We start from the raw sequence: 20,320 nt of genomic DNA, 5'->3' as shown, positions 1-20,320 counted from the left end.
TGTTTTTATATATAAATAATGTATAACATGATAAACACCGCTTAAAATTAGGTTTTACGGGGATCGGCGACCACTACGTTCTTCATTTTGGCTTTCCCTTTCCAAAGGAACATCCTGCAGTCTTTCTTCCAGAACATGGCTATCTGGCTGGGCTCGAAGCAGTAGCCGTGGTGGGCGAGCACCTCGGGCGGCACCACGTGCAGCGCCAGCGTGCGCTGCTCGCGCGTGCGGAACGGGCCCGCCGGCGCCGGCCGCAGCAGGCAGCCGCACGGGCATATCGCACTTATCTTCGGCGTCGATATCACGTTCATTCTGTTACAAAGATTCATCCTCTGGAAATTGCCGCATGTCCGCAGCTCTTCCACCGCGCCGGTGAACGATTGCGTCGCCCGCAGCGCCAATGGTCTAGCCATCAAGTTCTCTGTATTGTTTCTAAAACCAACCGTGGATAATGATTTTTTTGTAATATTTGGACTATCATCCGGACTCCTCTCCTCGAATTCGCTCTCTTTGTCGGAATTATCGTCTGTGTACATTATTGCCTTTAAAATATAATTTCCTTATCAATCAAATAAACAAAACGTGAATTTTAAAATAATGTTGACATCGTCATTTCAACCAATGTTTTGCGGAAAGTCTAACCTGTCAAAGGACAACATCTTTCTTAGTACATATTTTTTATTGTTTAATTAAAAAGGTTTTATACGAAATCTGGTTTTAAAAACAGGATATCGATACTCTTAATGAAAAATCTCTATTAATATATAACGGCAAAAGTGAATTGCGCGTTTAAAATCGATGTATTTATCGAGAAAACAAATGGAAAAGATCAAAAAATCTGGATTAAACATGTATCTATGGAATAGACGCCAGGCTAATAAACTTGGGATGCGATGGGCTAGCAACCTGTTTTATTCTCAATTCTATCATCGCCATACGGCTGAACGTGAACTTTGAGTCTTTTCGAGATTGTTGGCTCTGTCTACCCCATAAGGGATAAAGACGTGATTCTATGTATGATCAAACGTTTAGCACTGATTTGTCAGTGTGCTTCTTTATGTAAGCTTTAAGTGCTTCGATATAGTTTCTCTAAGCACGCAAGCTGAATGTTTGTGAAATACTTCGAGTATCCATTTAATTATAAATAATGTAACGGGAGCGATGATTCGGGCTCGACCGCCACCAAAGGGAAGATCTTCCGCCGGGCTAGGTGTTATGCCTGGGGAACCGCGGCTCCTACGATGTTGTGTCGGAGGTTGTATATATGCTCCAATCCGTGAAATTTTTGCTTGCGTTGCGCTATTAAGGTTTTTTGGTTGATAGCGTCGTGTGATTTATTTTTTATTGTTGTGACTTGTGGCGTAGAAATGTTGCCTAAAATAAAACGCCTAAATTTCGTCCAAACTTTCGTCGTCAACGTTTGGAGAGAAACCTGGTACGCCTGTTCCCACAATCCTAGAATATTTAACTCTAGGTAATCTTACTTAGCTTATAAATACGCCTCTAAAGTGAAAACAAACTTATAAGGACTGTTACACTTGACCGTGTCGAATGAAGCAGATTGCGCATAAGTTCTCATTATCGTGGCTAGGCCAAGAGACTTTAACGGTATTTGATCTAGGTCGCACTAAAAACTGTCTAAAATTACTGAGTTTGACAACAAAAAGTGAGGCGCCAATTGTGAGATATTAAACGATTTTAGGTATCTAAACCTGTTCAAAACTCTAGATTTGGAAAACTTTTGACATTAGCTCGGTTGCATCTTCCTGGAGAGAGTGTTAAGTGGTGAGTTAGGTACCTCTTACGACATAATAAATGGGGTGATCCTCTTAAAGCTGGGATCCATATAGCAAAATATAAATACGCAATAATTTATAACGTAGTAATATTTTTATAATATTTAACCTCTGTCACTCGCTAACCTGTAGTGAAAGCTAAACTTAGTTTGCATTGAATACAACATGCATATTTAGAATTCCTTACTTAATAAATAGATGGGGATTATAAGGAGGGTTACATATTACTAGCTGTTGCCCGCAACTCCGTTTGCGTGTTATTGGAAATACGAAGGTTAAGGTTTATTCAAATTCACCAAAATAAATTTCAACGAAACTTGGTATAACATAGGGTATATAGTCTTACCTACTGAAAGGCCACGTTTAGCCAAATAGGCTTACTGATAGAATTGAGATTCATATAAAGAGATAGCAGTTTATAGGCCTTTCCCTTAGTCGCCTTTTACGACATCCATGGGAAAGAGATGGAGTGGTCCTATTCTTTTTTCTATTGATGCCGGGAATCACACGCCAACAGAAAATGCTCATCAGGTTGAACGATTTTTGTTAAGACGTCTTTTCCATATTTCGGATAGTTTAGCTTGTCTTTAATGATTCTCTGCATCAGGTGTTCCAGATCTTCGATTTTATACGCTAACAGATAATGCTCATCAGGGTGGACCACTTTTGATTAGACGTCTTTTCGATATTTCCTTTAATTTAGCTGAGCTGTTTAGGTTCGACTTCAGCTGTTCCAATTTCTAAAATAAATTATACTCTATAGAGTTAAACATACCTATATGTTGGCCAAGCCAAGCAAGAGCTTTACAACAAAAGTAGGTTCATTTAAATCCGTTTAGTAGTTCCGGAGATTAGCTTGTACAAACAAACAGAAAACCTTTATTTTTTAAATTCGTGTTCGGTTAGGTAAACGTAATATTTTTTTTTATATAGGTACTGAATGTTCCTACAGAGAAAATATTTGACAGTTTTATGATATGTATTGTATTAAACCTTACGTTTTTATTTAAATCTTTATAAATATTTATAAATAAAATTTAAAAATTACCAAATTTCTTAATGATACGTTACATACAACTTTTTCTAGCTAAAAATCAAATTATCACATACCTTATCGTAACTGAGTGCCAAGTCTTCAGTACTATAGAACATACAGGCTTTGCACCCTGTATCGAATGAGGCTCACGGCCACGCTCATGTTTACGGACATAACATACGCGTGTCCAAATGACAAACGAAAGTGAACGTGGCAATAATGCCAAATGTAACAAAGAGATCGTTCGACCGTGCATCCTGCGTAGGAGACCTAGCGAAATAGTGGATGGTCCCACAGTCCTGCGCTTCGGTCCAAACTAGCTGGCGGCTCCGCTTGTGAAAGTCGATGGACGAATATCAGGTGCATCTTACATTCTGAACGTTATTTAAATTTTAATTCATGTGTTGTGCTTTTTTTGGTTTATGTTGATACGAAGATGATCATTACAAATTTTACAGAGTACAAAGATATTATAAATTACTTAGTCGATCCAACTTTTGTAACGAAAGGCGTCTAATATAGGTACTTCATTTGCCCAAAAGACGTATGAGACAGACTTATTAATTAAAGCTTATTGGAACAACTAATTATTTATTAAGTTCCAATTAAGCAGTCGCAATCGATCTGGTGCGAGATGAAAATGCGATACCCGTCGCCAACTATCAATCGGAGTAGATCGGACACCGCCTAGACTTTCGCGAGAAATAATTTATTCGTCTCCGTCTTATTAAAATTTGTAAGCGCAAGAACCGTGAAACAATTTTCTTTTTTCTCAACGTTCCGCCGCCGCCGGCCGACTGTCAGACCATACCTCATACGTACACTACAAAGTTACCGATTCAGTCAGTGCGAAGTATATGGGCGTCGCGGTCGTCCCAAGACGTTGGTTATTTCTTGCAGTCGCGCCAAGATACCGACGCACCACAGGCGGCCACAGCCCCTGCGACCACAGATATGCACATCCTCGAGTTAGGAGCTGACCAAGTAACGTGCTTTTGTATACAAACAGTGATTGAAAGTGTTCGGATAATATGTGGTCACATTCGTTAAGTTAATTGCTGTTGTTTATGTTTTTGTTTATTTGCGATTCGTATCATGTACCCTCATGTTCTTTCAAACGATTTGTATCTATTGTAATTAGTGAAAGTAAACTTTTGTGGTGTTAGGTATGCCTGTCATAAAAAGACTCGAGTCCTAATCTTTCTAATTAATCTTTGTTAACTACCTCAAGATTTGTTTAAATATAAATTATATAATCAGATTTCCCACCCAAGGCAAATTGGTATTTACTTATATAGGTACCAGCCAGCTGTAAATCTTTTTATAGTATGTAGGTAAAAGTACACTTACCAGTATTAAGCTGTCTTGCTTTAAAGAAAGCTAAGCTTTAAAGCCAAAGTTAGCATTCTCAGTTGGTTTTTGATAAAAATGAGATATATGTATATTAAGCTATCTCTCGGTTTTACAGTTACGAATAATCTTTAATTCGAAATAAATAAAGTTATTATTGAATATCTCAAACGTCATCTTAAACATATTCAGACCTTAAACCCTAATAAATATTAAATCGTCAAAAGTACCTACCTAAGTTAAAATACTCGTATTACTTCAACATTTCCTGATTCAAAATAACGTAATGCAGGAAAAACAATGAGGGGCGAAATTGAATCTTACCCATAGACCCTAAAGAACTTCATCTACTGCAATAATATTATTTTATTAAATCTAATTGATTCGCCCTAAGATTTTAAAGACGATCGTAGTGGATTCGAAGTCAATTCGTGACATCAATAAGTGATACCCTGTATCCAATATTGAAAATAAATCTATTCTATTCTTCAAAATATAATGTTGTCATAATCTCCACACACCACCCGCTAGCCGCTCCCAGCCCATTGTGGAGACTCCACAATCACGACCACTCCGTTTATTATGCTAGTCATTCGATTAACTGGTTCAGGTCCCAACCTTGAGACGCGCCCAAGTCTGCCCTACAAATGAAGGGTTTGGCCAAAATAAGGTTGTTTTTTAATGAGCCTTTTTATCACCCACAAACTGTAGTACCTATATGACCGTAATATGAACAACTAGGTACAAATAATATTTGACAGATATTCTGACCCGAAATAAATAAGAACATTTTCTTAGTTGATCAATCTGTTTAAGTTATCCCGAAAGGCCATTTTCTCGACAAAACGACAATGTAATCGGTCCATTTGTTTAGCTACTTACTAGCTACTAGTCATATAGAATAGATACACATTCATTAGACTCACATAGTGCTGTGGGCCACACAGAACACTTCACTGCCTTTTACGATTCATCCAAGTGTTAAAATAATAGGTACTGACTGTACTAAGGTTTACCTATCTCCTCATTTTTTCGAAGATATTATCTTCATCTAGCTAAACGATGAGGTATTCATTTCAACAAACTACTAGTATCTTCTTTGAGATGTTCTTTTACTGTTAATAGGAAGAAGATGGCGGGTGCGCACGCGCCGCGGACGCTGTCTTCCGCACCGTGCCGAAGGACCATACTGCTTTTCTTGTGTGGAGAGTAGCGGTGAGTATCTTATAGAAAATTAAAATACTCATGTATAATCAAATCTATTTAATAATATTGCTGATATCATACCAAAGTAAATAAGAACATACCAATTATATTTTTATTTTAATAAAAGCTAAACCCTTCACATAAATGTATTCTTACTTGCCCAGTAATAATATGCCTATGTTTTAAATCTGTAGAGCACATTTTCTCTTCTGTAAGTTTTGTTGCAAGATTTTAGTCTTAAAATTGTTTACGATACATGATAACTGCAAAAATAGTTTTAATCGGATATCACTCATCCGATGAAGTGAAAATTAGAAAATGTCTTACGGTTACTTACATGTAATATTTCATTGCCCAAGGCATACTTACGTATGATATAAATAGCAAAAATAATTAAAATATACTTTTTTAAAAACATAAGTAATGTTAATTAGTGTAAGTAGATCTACAATCAATGTGATAATTATTAACTGCTGTTATTTTTTTAAAGCTTTTATTAAATTTTTTCTTATTCACTGTCGTGACAGTGTTCCTCTCCGCAACTACCTCTCACATCACATCTCATTCCGTTATTTGATTATTTTTTATGACAACATGCAAACCTTATTTGTTCGACTAATATCGGCATTGCAAATATTCATGTCACAGATTATACACCAACCACCATAGAACATTAAATCAAATGAAATGATCTCGATCGTGCGCACGCACACGGCGCGTCAACAAATCGCAATGACCTATCACGCAAGACGACACATTATCATTACAGACCGTCGTCTGTAATTTTTAAAGGCAATCTCGCTTTCGCATGATGATCGATTATTACTCTAGCTTATTAACAGATTCGGTTTCGAAATTATGTACTCAACTGTCTCGCTCAGAATCTATCAGGTCTATCAATTTTATCAGCAAATGTGGCCGATAGATTTAATCTATTTTCACGCATTCCGATTTGTAGGTGAAATTAATTTTATCATCCGATTCCAGTTTCAATTATTTTACGGTAATTATCAAGTACTTTTACCTGTCTATTCAATTAGGTACATGTTGAAGAGGTGCGCCTTATTTTATCGGAATTAAAACTAAATTCCCACGGATATGAAGCCATTAATAAAAGCTAACATAAAGCTCTGCGCATAACTTAATTTATAGTCCCAAACTTATTTCGGATCACTGCAAAGTATGGGAATGTGTAAGTTGGGATAAAACAAAAACATCGTTTGGTCATTTGAGGGGTCATGTGAAAGTTCAAGTGCTAAATCGTAATTTTCTCACCTTTGTAAGCTTCCATACATTATGAAGTTACTTACTTGGAAATTGCGGAAACCACAATTTAAGTAAATTTCACGTTTATTTAGGTACTTTCAATTCATTTTTCGCTCGCACTTGTAATTTATTTTAAAACATAGTGTTGGAAATATGTGCTTCCGTTTTATTAGTTTTTATAAAAAATAAAAGTGCCTTCAAAGCTCAATGTCGTTTAAGCGCAGAATGTAACTGACATATTTTAACCGACTTCAAAAACGGAAGTGGTTCTCAATGGGCCTTATTTTTTAATGATATGTCTGACATAATCCTAGTTGGTTATGATCTTTTTTAAGGTTTAGGTGTTACTAACAATCTGAGTTATAGATTGTTAATTATTTTGTCCTTTATTTGTCTCTCATCGTATCCTAGAAAGAGGTATAATATTCCTATGTACACGACCCTTTTGAAAGTTAACCACAAACGAACATAATAGTATGAATTATAATAAACCAGTTGTGAACCGACATTACATTTCTATAGTTGCAAACACAATATGAGAGAAAGTGTACAGTTAGACCGCCATACTAACATTGCTAGCACTAAATTGCATCCAAGATGCAAGCCGGCGTGGCTCGCTGCTCGTCTGCTATGCAGCAGTGGGGTTTGCCCATGATTTGCAAACTAGCGATGATAATCATAAACTATAGAATGAGTTATGAGACAGCGCTTTCATGTATAAATCATGAATAAGGACAGCAGTGGCATTTAAAGCCCACGCAACACAGGTTACATTTGATATAAAAAAGTAAACACTTGCTAAGCTAACAAATAAATTCGCAAATTACCGAAAATAACTCCAAATTAATTATGTGTTTATAAGTATTACTATTTTGGGAAACCAAATCAGCATTTCAAACGAGCGTGGCTAACTACCGTGAAGATAAAAGTTGGACCAACTTTCAGATACTGAAGCAAATCTTCTGTTTAGCAGTTACTTAGTTATAAGTAGAGATCATGTGCCGGAAAAATAATTAAATTAAATACCTATTTGAATTTTTTCCTGTGCATACAAGGTACCAACTCACGCGCACCCAAAATAAACAAAACAAGACGGCATGACCGAATATCACGCAATATAAACAATATTATATGAGCGAATTATATAAAAAATGAAACTTCACGATGTATCGTGTTTAAATTCATAAATACTACTCTAATACTTCTAATACGTAGTTACACGGACCACACACATGCCTTGTGGTATATATGAGTAGGTACCTAATACTTATGTGCAATTGTGAATACTAAGAATCATTAAGTATTATGTGGTGTTGTCTTTTGTTGATTATTATACTCTGAAGTACCTGGTTAACTGAATTTAATTCTCAATTATGGGAACTAAATAAACTTTTCGCAAAAACACATATTTAAACCGAAACACTTAGGTACGAATTTAAGTTACGATAAGTATTTTCTTAGAAATAAGTGAACAAGAAAAATTTTATTCAAAGATCAAAAAAACTAATAAAAACATTGCCGACAGACGATATACTACTCTGTCAAGAAAGTAGCAGGAAAAGATCAATAATACACAAACTGTTTGTTATTCATCCAAATTTATTTTATCACCTTCAAAATATGCTCCTTTAGAAACGATACACTTACGCCAACGAATAATTCAATCATCAAAACATTTTTTAAACGCTGTTTCCGGAATTGAGGTCAGTTCTCGCCGCGAATTCTCTTTTATGTCTTCTACCGATTGAAAACGGGTGCCACGAAGTGGTAATTTGAGTTTAGGAAAAAGAAAAAAGTCGGCTGGAGCCATATCTGGTGAATATGGTGGTTGCTCGATGGTATTTGTTGAGTGTTTGGTTAAAAATTCGTTCACAATGATGGCCTTGTGCGAAGGTGCATTATCATGGTGCAAAATCCAAGAATTTTCTTTCCACAAATCTGGCCTTTTTCGTCGGATTTGCTCTCTTAAACGCCGCATAACACTCAAATAATATTCCTTATTTACCGTTTGACCTTCCGGCAAGAATTCCGAGTGCACAACACCGCGATAGTCAAAGAAAACAGTCAACATGACTTTGACTTTTGAACGACTTTGGCGTGGTTTTTTTGGTTTCGGTTCAGTTGGAAGGCGCCACTCCGAAGCTTGTTGACTAGTTTGCATGTCAAACTCGTAAACCCACGTCTCGTCACCAGTAACAATGCGTTTCATGAATGTTGGGTCGGAATTGACTCGTTCTAGCATGTCCTCAGCGACTCTCATGCGATTGAGTTTTTGAAAAAAATTCAGGTCTTTTGGGACTAGCCGAGCGGCAACATGTTTCATACCCAAATTATTAGTTAAAATGGTACGGATCGACTCGTGAGATACAGAAAGTTCGGTGGCTATCTCTCTCAAAGTTGAATGAGGATTTTCAGTCACTATTTCCTTCACTTTTGCGATGTTAACTTCAGTTGCGGACGTTGATGGCCTACCAGAGCGAGGCAAATCTTCCATCACATCTCGACCGCTTTTGAACGCTTTGTACCACTCATAAGCACGAGTTTTTGATAAAGTCGATTCACCGTAAGCCTTCTGTAACATTTTCAGTGACTCCGAACACGATATTCCATTGGCAATGCAAAATTTAAGACAAACTCTTTGTTCGATGTTTTTATCCATTATGAAATTAGCAATACACACTAGATATGATATAACTAAAAATAGCACTGTATTTAATGTAAACAACAGATGCAACTCAAACTCCGCGCCAAAATGGAAAACAGTTGTGCCAATCTAACAACAACAAAAAAAACAAAAATTTGAATTTGGAACCATAAATAAATAATCCATTCCCGATACTTTTCTGACTGAATATACATCTCGGTCTGTCGATGAGCTAAATATTTGTGCACCATGAAACGAACAAATGGCAGTGGGCGATCGCGAACAAGACCATTGTATTTTACTCGTGTTGCCGAAATATCGATAGATTGAATATCGATAGATGACCCCCTGCAAACATTTATAATATCTATCGATGGTACCGATACTATCGACACCATGAAACTTTTTATCGGTTATGCAATTATTTCAATATTATCGGTAGTATTTACTCTGCGATCCTGTTAAATGAAATATTGTTCGTCTAATAGTACAGGATCGCAGAGTAAGTATGTATTTACTCTGTATCTGTCTGTATATGTATATATATGTTATTCAATAAATATAATAACTTCAATAAATATATTTATTGAAGTACCTACCTATCTACTTTTTCATTTTTCACGTCAGTGACTGCAAAATCGAATTTTCCCAGACAACACTAAAGACTCCTATTTTTCGTTAGAGCCGTTTTAAAATAAGTAGTAAAGTCAGAGCGATCGGTTTTCACCGCCGTTTTTTTATAGTACCGCAGGTTCAATCCCCAGCAGCGTATATCTTTTGTTTTTAATATTTATTATGGTCTTTCTAACGTCCACCAAGTTATTATTACATAAAAATTGAAAGTATCCGAATATCCGCTAGCATCAATTTTCAATATTAAATATTTGTAATGTAATATTATATAATATAATATTGATTGAATTAAAAAAACCAAAAACTATCAAGGCTCCATAGCCTAGTTCTACTGTCGATAGTTTAATGAAAAAACATGTTTTCATCAAACTATCGACAGTAGATAATCAAGCGGCAACACTAATTGTAACGGATGGCGGCCGTGATTCATACTGTAGAACCGCTAGGCGACTGCGCGGGCGCCGGACCGCGACTGAACGATTTTTAACTCTAGATCAATAAAGATAACAAAAAAAAACTTAATTATAGTTATCATTGTCCGATGTTCCCGGTAGCATCCCTTGTCGCTTCGGAGACCGAATTTCGGTTTATTCCACTTTGATCCCCCAGGTGATGCCACCTCAATTCAACAAAAAAATTTTCAATTTCCTCAAATTCCACATCTTCACCCCTTCTTGTAGTCTGACCTCTGCCAGCCATAGTTTGTGTAGTTTTAGACCAATAATACGCTGCCTATGTAGAAAGAGTACCTAGGTTTTAGTTATTTTTTTGCTCCTGTTAAGTTTCTTCATAGGGCGCCAACGAATAGATTTTCACTAATTCTATTCAATTGTGCTGGAAACCGTTATAGATGTAGTTAGGTCTGTTCACCAATCTGCCGTGGGGTTCCCGGCAACAACACAAAAAAGAATAAGACCACTCCATCACTTTCCCATGGATGTCGTAAAAGGCGACTAAGGGAATAGGCTTACAAACTTGGAATTCTTTTTTTAGGCGATGGGTTAACAAACTGTCACTATTTGAATCTCAATCCTGTTATTAAGCCAAAGAGCTGAACGTGGCCATTCAGTCTTTTCAAGACTGTTGGCTCTGTCTACCCCGCAAGGGATATAGACGTGACCATATGTATGTATGTATGTAGATCTGTTCATTGTACAAGCAACTAAATTATCACGGTATTTCCTTTACATTATACTTATGAAAAGTGTATATATATCTACCTTACTTTTCCAGAGTAATAGACATCAACGATTGCTTCGTTATCGGTTACGAAAATCGGTTCAGCTAAATTGCATACATACATCACGTCTATATGCTTTGCGGGGTAGACAGAGCCAACAGTTTTGAAAAGTCTGATAGGCCCCGTTCAGCAGTTAGGCTTAACGATAGAATTGAGATTCAAATAGTGACAGGTTGCTAGTCCATCGCCTAAACGAAGAATTTCACATTTATAAGCCTATCCTTTCCTCTTATCCTTCGTCACATCTTTATCCTTTGCACGCTAGAAAAAATGTATAGGTATTACAAAAGATACCTAATAAAAAAATGAAAAAGAAAAAGTAAATTTTACTTTCGTTTAAATTAGTCAATGTAAGAGCTCTGATCTGAGTATTTGCTGTCTACCCCAAGATTGCATTTACTACGTGCTATAAATAGGTATTTAACGTCGATATCTCTTCAGATTACCAACCGTAATTGCAAAACTTACTTTCTCTCAAATTGGAAATCTACTTTATATGCACTTAACCCCGAGGAAATCTTATAATGATTTAAGTACAATACTGGAAGAAAAGCTGCTTTAATTGACGCTCGAAAGCTTATTAATAAAAGAAGTGTGTAAGGAATTGTAATTTCGTAATGTGTTATTTCAAACTATCTATAAGATCATCACGAGCCTTGGTTAGTCATCAAACTAATCTAACAACTCAAATAATACCTAGTTATTGATACATGACTCCGGTAAGATTAGAACCTTCGCATCACGCTTTTTTATTCGGGTATCTCAACCAGACCAACAGTCGCTCAATCGACCACCAATAGCGTCGTAAATATTGTCATCTACAATTTATAACAAGACATAGTAACTAGTACGTTCGTTTCAGTTCTACCAATGCGATTACGGTGATAATACATCGTGTGAGAAGTCTACACATTCTGGCAATAGTTACCTATACATCCAATATAGGTAACCATGATTCAATACGGTTCGGTTTGCAGGGGCAAAGGTTGCGTAGGTCCGATGGGATGGGATACTTCGTATAAGAACCTGATCCACCCAATACAGGTTCATGGTGAAAAGGCGTTCCCCGGACTCCTCTCCAGAGGTGTAGTGTACCTACCCGGGACTTACGCAAGAAGGTGGGAGATAGATAACTATCTCCCACCTTTCACTCTAGATACTACGAGGACTAAGAATAGTTTTTTATATGTGTTCACAACAAGAATACTGTGTTGTGGGTATGTGTATATAATAATGACAGCAGTATGACGAAAGCTTTAGATAAAGCCCTCAATCTTGCTCGTGTCAACTCAGATCACTTTCACTGCATACTATTAATATGCTTGAGAAGTCTTTTGCAAATTTTGCGAACTTTAACTTTGCTCACATTATACTAATAATGATTATGTAATAAATACTCTTACCTCACAACTATGTGATATCATACTGAGTATTCCTCAATTTATTCTCATGAATGTTTTTAATGAAACTATTCACGAATCAAGTCATGCGCACATGCGTGTAGTTGAGTTTCATTTTCAATAAATATTTAACTACTAATTGTGATCAAATGATTGGTCTGGAGATCTGATTATGTAGTGTGGTATGTTATTTATTAATTATGTTTCGTTCATCAACCAAAAGAACAAGAAGCAACTGTCTTACCAGAGTTTCTATTTACATTACATTCTCTTACACATAGATTCGTGAGGCAATTGACCTGTCATGGACAACTATGAAAAACAAGCAACTAAGTACAGTACGCTCATCTTTATACTGTCGTTAAATAAAATAATTGCAATATAAATAAAACGCGTTTGCGAAACTGAACTAGAAGACGTCGCATATTCTGTTTTGATTTATGAACAGTAGTGTGTCCCTGTAGTCTCCATTCTATAAATCTTGTTTGTTTTGTCAACAGTGACCAATGAAATAAACACTTTGATCTAGTGCAATAGCCAACCTATCTGGCTTAGTTCCCCGTTAACAGGGTCGCGAAGGTCAAATGGGAGTTTCTGCATCATCGCTTGATTTACCGACTCTCCCATGGATATCGGAACTCGAGCTCAGGGAGAACGGAACCCCGAATCGAGTACACCCAATGGTGACATTTCTGTGTCAATATGAGGATATAAATTAACTTGTCTATTTTGAAGGAATCCGGAACGGAGTTGCTGCCACGCACGCACTATGGCACGTTCTACGACGCGGAGGCCTACTTGGTGTACTCCTGTTCTATCACAGGCCAGCCGGCGGGACCCGACGTCATCGTAAGTTTACATTCCGTTATGTCTATTCCACCAACATCCATGGCTCTATAAACCTTCCGGTTCTCGTTGCCGAACCATGGGAGAAGTGCGCTGCTCTCGCGTTTGCTTTCTTGTTTGCTTTGCAAAGTTCTTGGCTCCCTACAAAATATGTTTAGTATCCTTTTAGTTGAACTATAATATTCTAGGTTGGCCGTCGATACACGTGTTACACCGATAGTTAGGCGGATAGGAGGTCTGTCCATCTCATTTTTCTATTCAATAAAACATATGTATATACTTCTACGTATCCGTCGGTTATTTCTGGCACATTCGGACTGTTAAATAATATCGGTCCAAATAAAATTCAGTGTAATAAAGTATAAACTTGTTTTTTTTATTATTATTATTTTATTTATCTCTCTAATCATCAGCGTCGAGAAATAAAAGAGAACGGCAGCGGTGAGTTCGCCGAACGTCATATTCACGCGTGGGCCGGTGAGCACAGCGGCGGGCTCGCTGCGCTGGCGCTGCGGCGCGGCACTCAGCTGGCAGCCCACTTAGCGGTGCCCGTGGTCATCCATCGCGAGGCAGTGACTAAGGAGACGCCCCGTTTGCTGTCCTACTTTAGAGATGGTATCAGGTCAGTAAAAGATAATAGAAAAGAGAATGGCAGAGGCCAGTTCGCTTAGTCACATCCACCCGTGGGCCGGCGAGTGCAGTGACGGGCTCGCTACGCTGCGCAACGCGGTGCCAACCAATTTTATTTCATTTTACTATCTATGCTAGTGATAAAGTATCGAAACAATCATTTTCACAGGATTCTCCGTAGCGGCTCTGGGACACTCAACGGCGGCGCTAGGCTATACCGAGTGAAAGGACGCCGCCCCGTCCTCTTACAACTAGAACCGGTGTCGTGGTCGCACCTCTCTGCCGATGGAGTGTTCGTGCTCGACACCTCGTCCTTGCTTCTGTTGTGGCTGGGACGGGCTGCCAATTTGGTAGAAAAGATCTTCGGTGCTAAGGTAAATAAAATAACTCCCACGCTGAGGCCTTTGCTTAAATTGTGCTTCCCATAGCTATGGTTCGCTCCCTATACTTCCCACATGATAAAAAAGAGTGCTTGAAATAACATTAAACGCAAACATGAATATTTAAAAATGTATAAATTTCTGCAGATATTGGTTTAGGCACACATTTTTATTTACACTGTAAGGGGAGGTATGTTAGAAATTGAAGAGGTTAAAAAAGATCAAAAAGCTATTTTCATATTATTTCAGATTGCATACCGCATGGCCCGAGGAGCCGAAAAAGGCATGACCGCACGCCGAATCGCAATCGCCCACGATGGGTATGAGCAGACCTTGCCGGCTTACGACCGCGGTCTGCTGGACACTTTGCTGGAACTCCGCGCACGGTCCGTCCGCCCGGCCGCGCCGCCCGCAGACCCTCCCAGACCGGCTAGACTGTATAGAGCCACCCAACCACCTAGGGTCGCAGTCACCGTGCCTTCGCAAAGACCAGCAGCTAGGCTGGAGGAAGTCAAAAGAGCGCCACTGCATAGGGACGATTTAAGTGAAGACGTAAGTGATACACACTCCTCTTATCGTACATAGCTTCAGCACTTAACCGGCGAGGATGTACAGTGGCACGGAGCCGCCCAGGTTACTTTTAAAAATTCAACCATGGGTTCTTTGTCAGTGATTTATGAAAGAGTTTGATAAACATTAATTATCCAACAGGGCGTCTTCATTATAGACAGTGGTAACCGCGGTGTCTGGGCCTGGGTCGGTCCTAACGCTTCCAACTCCGCCTCCAGGGGCGCTCTAGCAGCGGCCAGAGGTCTCGCGCGGGCCAAACGCCTAGTAGTTCCGGTGTCGGTAGTAGAGGCGGGCCGGGAGCCGCTGGAGTTTGCGGCGTTGTTCCGTGGGTGGCGCTGGTGTGACAAACGCCGCGACTCGAGGCTCCGCGCCGCTCGGTCGGCCACCACGAAGTTGGATGCAGTTAGTTTGGCCGCCAATTCGTGGCTTGCTGCTGAGGTGAGACTGTAATTTGAGTACCTAAGTTTATACATGACATTAAATAAGAAAGAATTTTTTTGTTGGCTACCAAACAGCATTTATATTAAGTTTTTGGTTAGAATATCTATCATATATGATTTAATTTGATAAAAAAATATATATTATAAAACGTTGTTGTTGTTTCTGTTATTATAATGATAATATCAATTATGCTAATATAGTTGCTGCAAAATATTTAATTTTCACCCACCAATCACAATCCAGGCTCAACTCCCGGACGACGGGTCTGGCGCGCTGCGGGTGTGGCGCGTGCACTACATCTCCGAAGACGAGAGCACTCTAATCGAAGTTGAACGTCCACAAGCCGCCGTGTTCTACGATCAAGACTGCTACATCGCGCTATACACCTACCACGCGCCTACTGGCGACCAGTCCGTGCTGTACTACTGGATGGTAAAGCACTTCTTACAGAATTTTTGTGAACCTATTTATTTACATACAAGAGCCACTCACCGCCCCAGTATTTGTATGGAGTTTGACAGCTTCATTGTAACAAACTTTTGGTGCCCTCTACATAGAATTATTTGACAGTTTTCTTCCCCATTGTTAAAAAAAAACGATCAATAATATTTGAAGACTCCATATTATTGAACCCTTACTGGGTTTACACCTTTGGTGAATCCCCAGATATTCATTAAGTTGTTAGGTTAAGGCGAAGTAATGAAATAAAAACTTATAATCATAGTGGTTATAAGTTTTGGAGTTCTGATGTTGTTGAACTTCTGGAGTTAATCCTAGTAGCGTCGTAAGATGCAGCTCTGTCAGTCTGTAAAAACAAAACTCATAAATAACAAGTATCTTTATTGTTCCAGGGTGGCTCTTCGCCAAATGATTTGAGGAATTTGGGTGCAAAAGAAGCCAAAGACCTCTACACGAAATTGGGGCGTCTTCCTGTCCAGGTGAGACTATACAGTTTGCTATTAAAATATTTATTTACAACAGAATTAAACATATTTAAAAAAAAACTTATTAACGTTAAGCAGGCATGGGTGTACCAAGGAAAGGAGCCAGCACATTTCCTGCAGATCTTCAAAGGTCGGATGATCACATACGTGGGAAGCGCCGCGGATTACGATCGTTAGTACGAGTATTTTAATTTTGAAACCATATTTTTAAACAAAATGTATCAAATCTTTTGCGTGTGAACAGAAACTCTCTTTCACCTTATAATACGAGTAAATCAAATATCTAAAGTAACCTTTAAGACAATGTTGAGATTCTACAAATTATATATTTCAGAAATTTCCTGAATGCAGCCTTTCAATCTATTCAAAATGTTGGCTCTGGCTCTTGCCAGTTTTCATGTAAAATGAGGGACATTTTATTGTATTAAATTTTTGGTCCTCCAAGCCGGATAACCTTAAAAACCACATTACAGCTAGCGGACGCCGTGTGACAGCTCCATTGCGCGCCTTGATCCGAGTATCGGGGCAATATGCTCGCGAAGCGCGAGGCGTGGAAGTTCGCTATGACGAAGTCACGCCGGGCGCGTGCTTCATACTGCGAGAGGCGGCACGGGTGTGGGTGTGGTGTGCGGCTACCGCTACTGGAGACGAAAGAGAAGTCGCCAAAAACATGGCCGCTGCTGATCATATACTTGTTATGCAAGGTAGTTGAAGACATTATACATTACTAGATACTGCTAACTAAAGATCTTTGCGCTTCGTACTGCGTGTGTAGTGTGAGGGACGAACAAGAGACTGCCAAAAAAACTGCTGATCATATACTCGTCACGCAAGTATGGCATGTACTGACATTCATGGTTATTGGTTGCTGCTTCCAAAATAGTCATCACGTAATTATTCCAGGCAGTACCGTTGTTGTAGAACCTTTAGGTACAATTTATTTTTATGTATTTCCTGATATCATTATTCTTTAATTTACAGGCAAGGAGAAGCCAGATTTTTGGACAGCCCTGGGCGACCGCCGGCCTCTGTTGGTGGCGTCTCCATTGAAGGAGGTGGAGCGACCGCTGCCCCCGCGCCTATTCTACGTGTCACTCGGAGTCCCTGGACAATACTCATGTGAGAACAATTGAAATTGTTTCGTGATACAGATATAATTGGATATCAATATTTGAAAACATGAAATTAAAAAATTATGAACATAACACGAACTGCTTTAGCATCTTTTCAAAAATAAAATATCGCACAAATTATGAAGTAGGTACATACACAAATTTCAATGAAAGTTGTATGTTGAAATAAATACTTATATGGTTATAGAAAAAAAAACAACAATTTTTTTTTATGCACAGTCGAAGAAATCGTGTCATTCAGCCAGTACGAATTGTCTCCGGAGATGGCGTGCGTGCTGGACGCGCACATCGCGGTGTTCGTATGGCTCGGCGCGCACTGCTGCCCGCGCGCTAAGGAAGACGCGCGCTCATTGGCCAACGCTTACCTTGCTCATGGTAATGTTAAATCTGTGGAGTTTTCTATCTAGATGTTAATATTAAGTAGTTAATATTATACACGGCCTCTGTGGCGCAGCGGTAGTGCGCTTGTCTGTGTCACCGGAGGTCCCGGGTTCGAATCCCGGCCAGGGCATGATGAGAAACGAACTTTCTCTGATTGGCCTGGGTCTTGGATGTTTATCTATATACGTATTTATTATAAAATATAGTATCGTTGAGTTCTCGTAACACAAGTTCCGAACTTACTTCGAGGCTAACTCAATCTGTGTAATTTGTCCCGTATATAGGTATTTATTTATATTTAAGTTACATTACATACCTATATTAGTATCACACCTTTTTCCCCAAGGAGCAGGCATAGACTACAAGAAATATTCTACGTTATTCTATTATAAGTACCATTAGTCCATGGAGGGTTGTTATTTGATTTTTTCTTTTTACACACATACATACCTAATAGTCACGTCAAAGCGATCGTCGGTGGTCGAATCGGTAAGGTGCCCCGTTAAAATGCGTAATGCAAACCCATCGCCTAAAAAAGGAATCCCAAGTATAAAAGCCTTAGTCTCCTTTTACTACATTCATGAGAAAGAGATAAAATGGTCCTATTATTTTTTCTATTGGTGCCGGGAACCTCACGGAATGGTTTTCTTACCAATTTTAAATTTGATTAGTTTATAGATAACAATTCTCTCTTACAGACCCAGCCGCCAGAGACCCCGAAACACCAATTCTTGTCATCAGTCAGGGTCGTGAGCCACCACACTTCACGGGTTTCTTCCCGCATTGGAAGCAGTCTTTGTGGAAGGTAACAAAAAAATCATCTCTTTCGCATTGGTCGTCATATCTAGATTGAACCAGAAGCACTCTATTTCTTCTCGAATATTGAAACATTCACAATTCATAACATAATATAGTATAATAGCTCACTAACAATAACACTGCCGGGATTTATTTAATATATTTTGTTTTTAAAACGACCAACGACAAGCTGCCATGCCTTCGATATATATCTATATATTTCTTCTTTTCGTAGGGTCACAAAACCTTCGCCGCAATAGTCAGCGCTCTAGAAGGCAAGGCTATAGTGAAGTGTGGCAACAACGCGATCCAGAGCGGCAACAGCGCGACCCGCTTTGACCAGTACGAAAAATACCCGCTAACGGTCCTGCGAGGGCCCAAGGAACACCTGCCACCGGATGTCGATCCTCTTTCTAAAGAGGTAATCTGATATTTCTTTTATGCATGTATACTCTATTATCCCTCACTCTCTCTCTCGGAGCGGTAAGCGGAGACTTCGTTTTTCACTTGCGACGACCCTGCACATTCGTGATATTAAAAGACATAACATGTCACATTTTGGTGATAAGATTTTGTGTTTTTTTTTCTATAACCGCTGCTTGAATTAAAGAGCATATTAACTTTAAAATACTTATCTCCTTTAAACATATCCTCCCAGTATGATCAGGGGCTACATATGTATATCTGAAAACCAAAGCACTCTAAACGCAACACGCAGTCAGAGCGCAGAGGAAAAGCTAGTGGCATTTCATATTAATAGCTCACGCCAATCATTTACAGTGTAAAGCGACCTGCTAACACCACCAAAATCATATTTTAATATTTCATTATAATGTATTGGTCGTTTCAGCTGTACCTGACTCACGACGATTTTGTGTCAACATTCCACATCACATACAGCGAATTTCGCACGCTCCCAGCCTGGAAACAAAAGGACTTGAAGAAATCTGTAGGGCTCTTTTGACTATTCAGATTTCTTCTCCGCCGGTTTTTTTAATATATAATTAAACACACCTATGCTGAAGGCACTAGCTGTATGAGGGAATTGAGGAAATTACAGATGCCACAAATATTTGGTAGTGGAAATCGAAAGGTGCTGAACAATTTCAGACATTAAACAATAACGCTCGAAGATAATGCGTAAAACAAATATTTTCCATACTCAATAGTGTATTGTTTTAAGGTGCGGGATTCTATGCAGGTATCTGTGCAGATTTAATCTCTATGCAAAGAGCATTCGCAATCAGTATTAATTTAGCCAACTAAATCAGATTCAATTTTATTACGGTTCTAATACTCGTCGACTTTAATACGTTAATATTAAAGATAAGGTATATTTTTGATCTTTACTTACGAGGTTTGTTATGTTATTATGATTTATAATCCAGTATTCGTTTAAGAAATAATAACTATTTGTTAATAAGATGTGATCACCTATTTACTCACTGTTATTTGTTTGTTTTGTCACATTATATTATAATCAATATCGTTACATTTTTAATTGTTATTTTGAATGGTCTCTAAGACATAAGGATTGTTTACATAGTTGTCATTCTATTGGTCGTTAGGTTAGTGCATAATTATTTATTGTTGTAATAGAAACCAAGTGTGCAAAGCTTTGGAAAA

General features: G+C 38.5%; 2 protein-coding genes across 2 annotated transcripts; one reads left to right on the top strand and one right to left on the bottom strand.

The window, feature by feature from the left end:
* Positions 1–47: 47 nt before the first annotated feature.
* Positions 48–593, bottom strand: LOC106143601 (uncharacterized). Its single transcript, XM_013345730.2, has one exon. The coding sequence runs from the start codon at positions 534–536 to the stop codon at positions 48–50; it is 489 nt and encodes a 162-aa protein (XP_013201184.1). The 5' UTR covers positions 537–593.
* Positions 594–3,686: 3,093 nt separating this feature from the next.
* On the top strand, positions 3,687–20,300 carry LOC106143646 (villin-like protein quail). Its single transcript, XM_060946468.1, has 16 exons — positions 3,687–3,816; positions 5,308–5,397; positions 13,307–13,420; positions 13,831–14,039; positions 14,217–14,421; positions 14,677–14,979; positions 15,139–15,435; positions 15,682–15,870; positions 16,290–16,376; positions 16,461–16,554; positions 16,856–17,086; positions 17,364–17,501; positions 17,735–17,890; positions 18,595–18,701; positions 18,930–19,115; positions 19,545–20,300. Exons 1-16 carry the CDS (start codon positions 3,787–3,789, stop codon positions 19,656–19,658), a joined length of 2,550 nt encoding a protein of 849 aa, XP_060802451.1. The 5' UTR covers positions 3,687–3,786; the 3' UTR covers positions 19,659–20,300.
* Positions 20,301–20,320: the final 20 nt, after the last annotated feature.

The sequence above is a fragment of the Amyelois transitella genome, chromosome 2, assembly GCF_032362555.1.
Source record: "Amyelois transitella isolate CPQ chromosome 2, ilAmyTran1.1, whole genome shotgun sequence".
NCBI lineage: Eukaryota > Metazoa > Arthropoda > Insecta > Lepidoptera > Pyralidae > Amyelois > Amyelois transitella.
The sequence above is the reverse complement of the archived record's forward strand: the minus strand, read 5'-3'. Positions and strand labels throughout refer to the sequence as shown.

Coding starts and splice junctions, on each gene's coding strand:
- LOC106143601 (XM_013345730.2), bottom strand. CDS start 536: ATGTACACAGACGATAATTCCGACAAAGAGAGCGAATTCGAGGAGAGG.
- LOC106143646 (XM_060946468.1), top strand. CDS start 3,787: ATGCACATCCTCGAGTTAGGAGCTGACCAA. Junction 14,422..14,676: donor AAAAGATCTTCGGTGCTAAG/GTAAATAAAATA, acceptor ATATTATTTCAG/ATTGCATACCGCATGGCCCG. Junction 17,502..17,734: donor AGTCCCTGGACAATACTCAT/GTGAGAACAATT, acceptor TTTTATGCACAG/TCGAAGAAATCGTGTCATTC.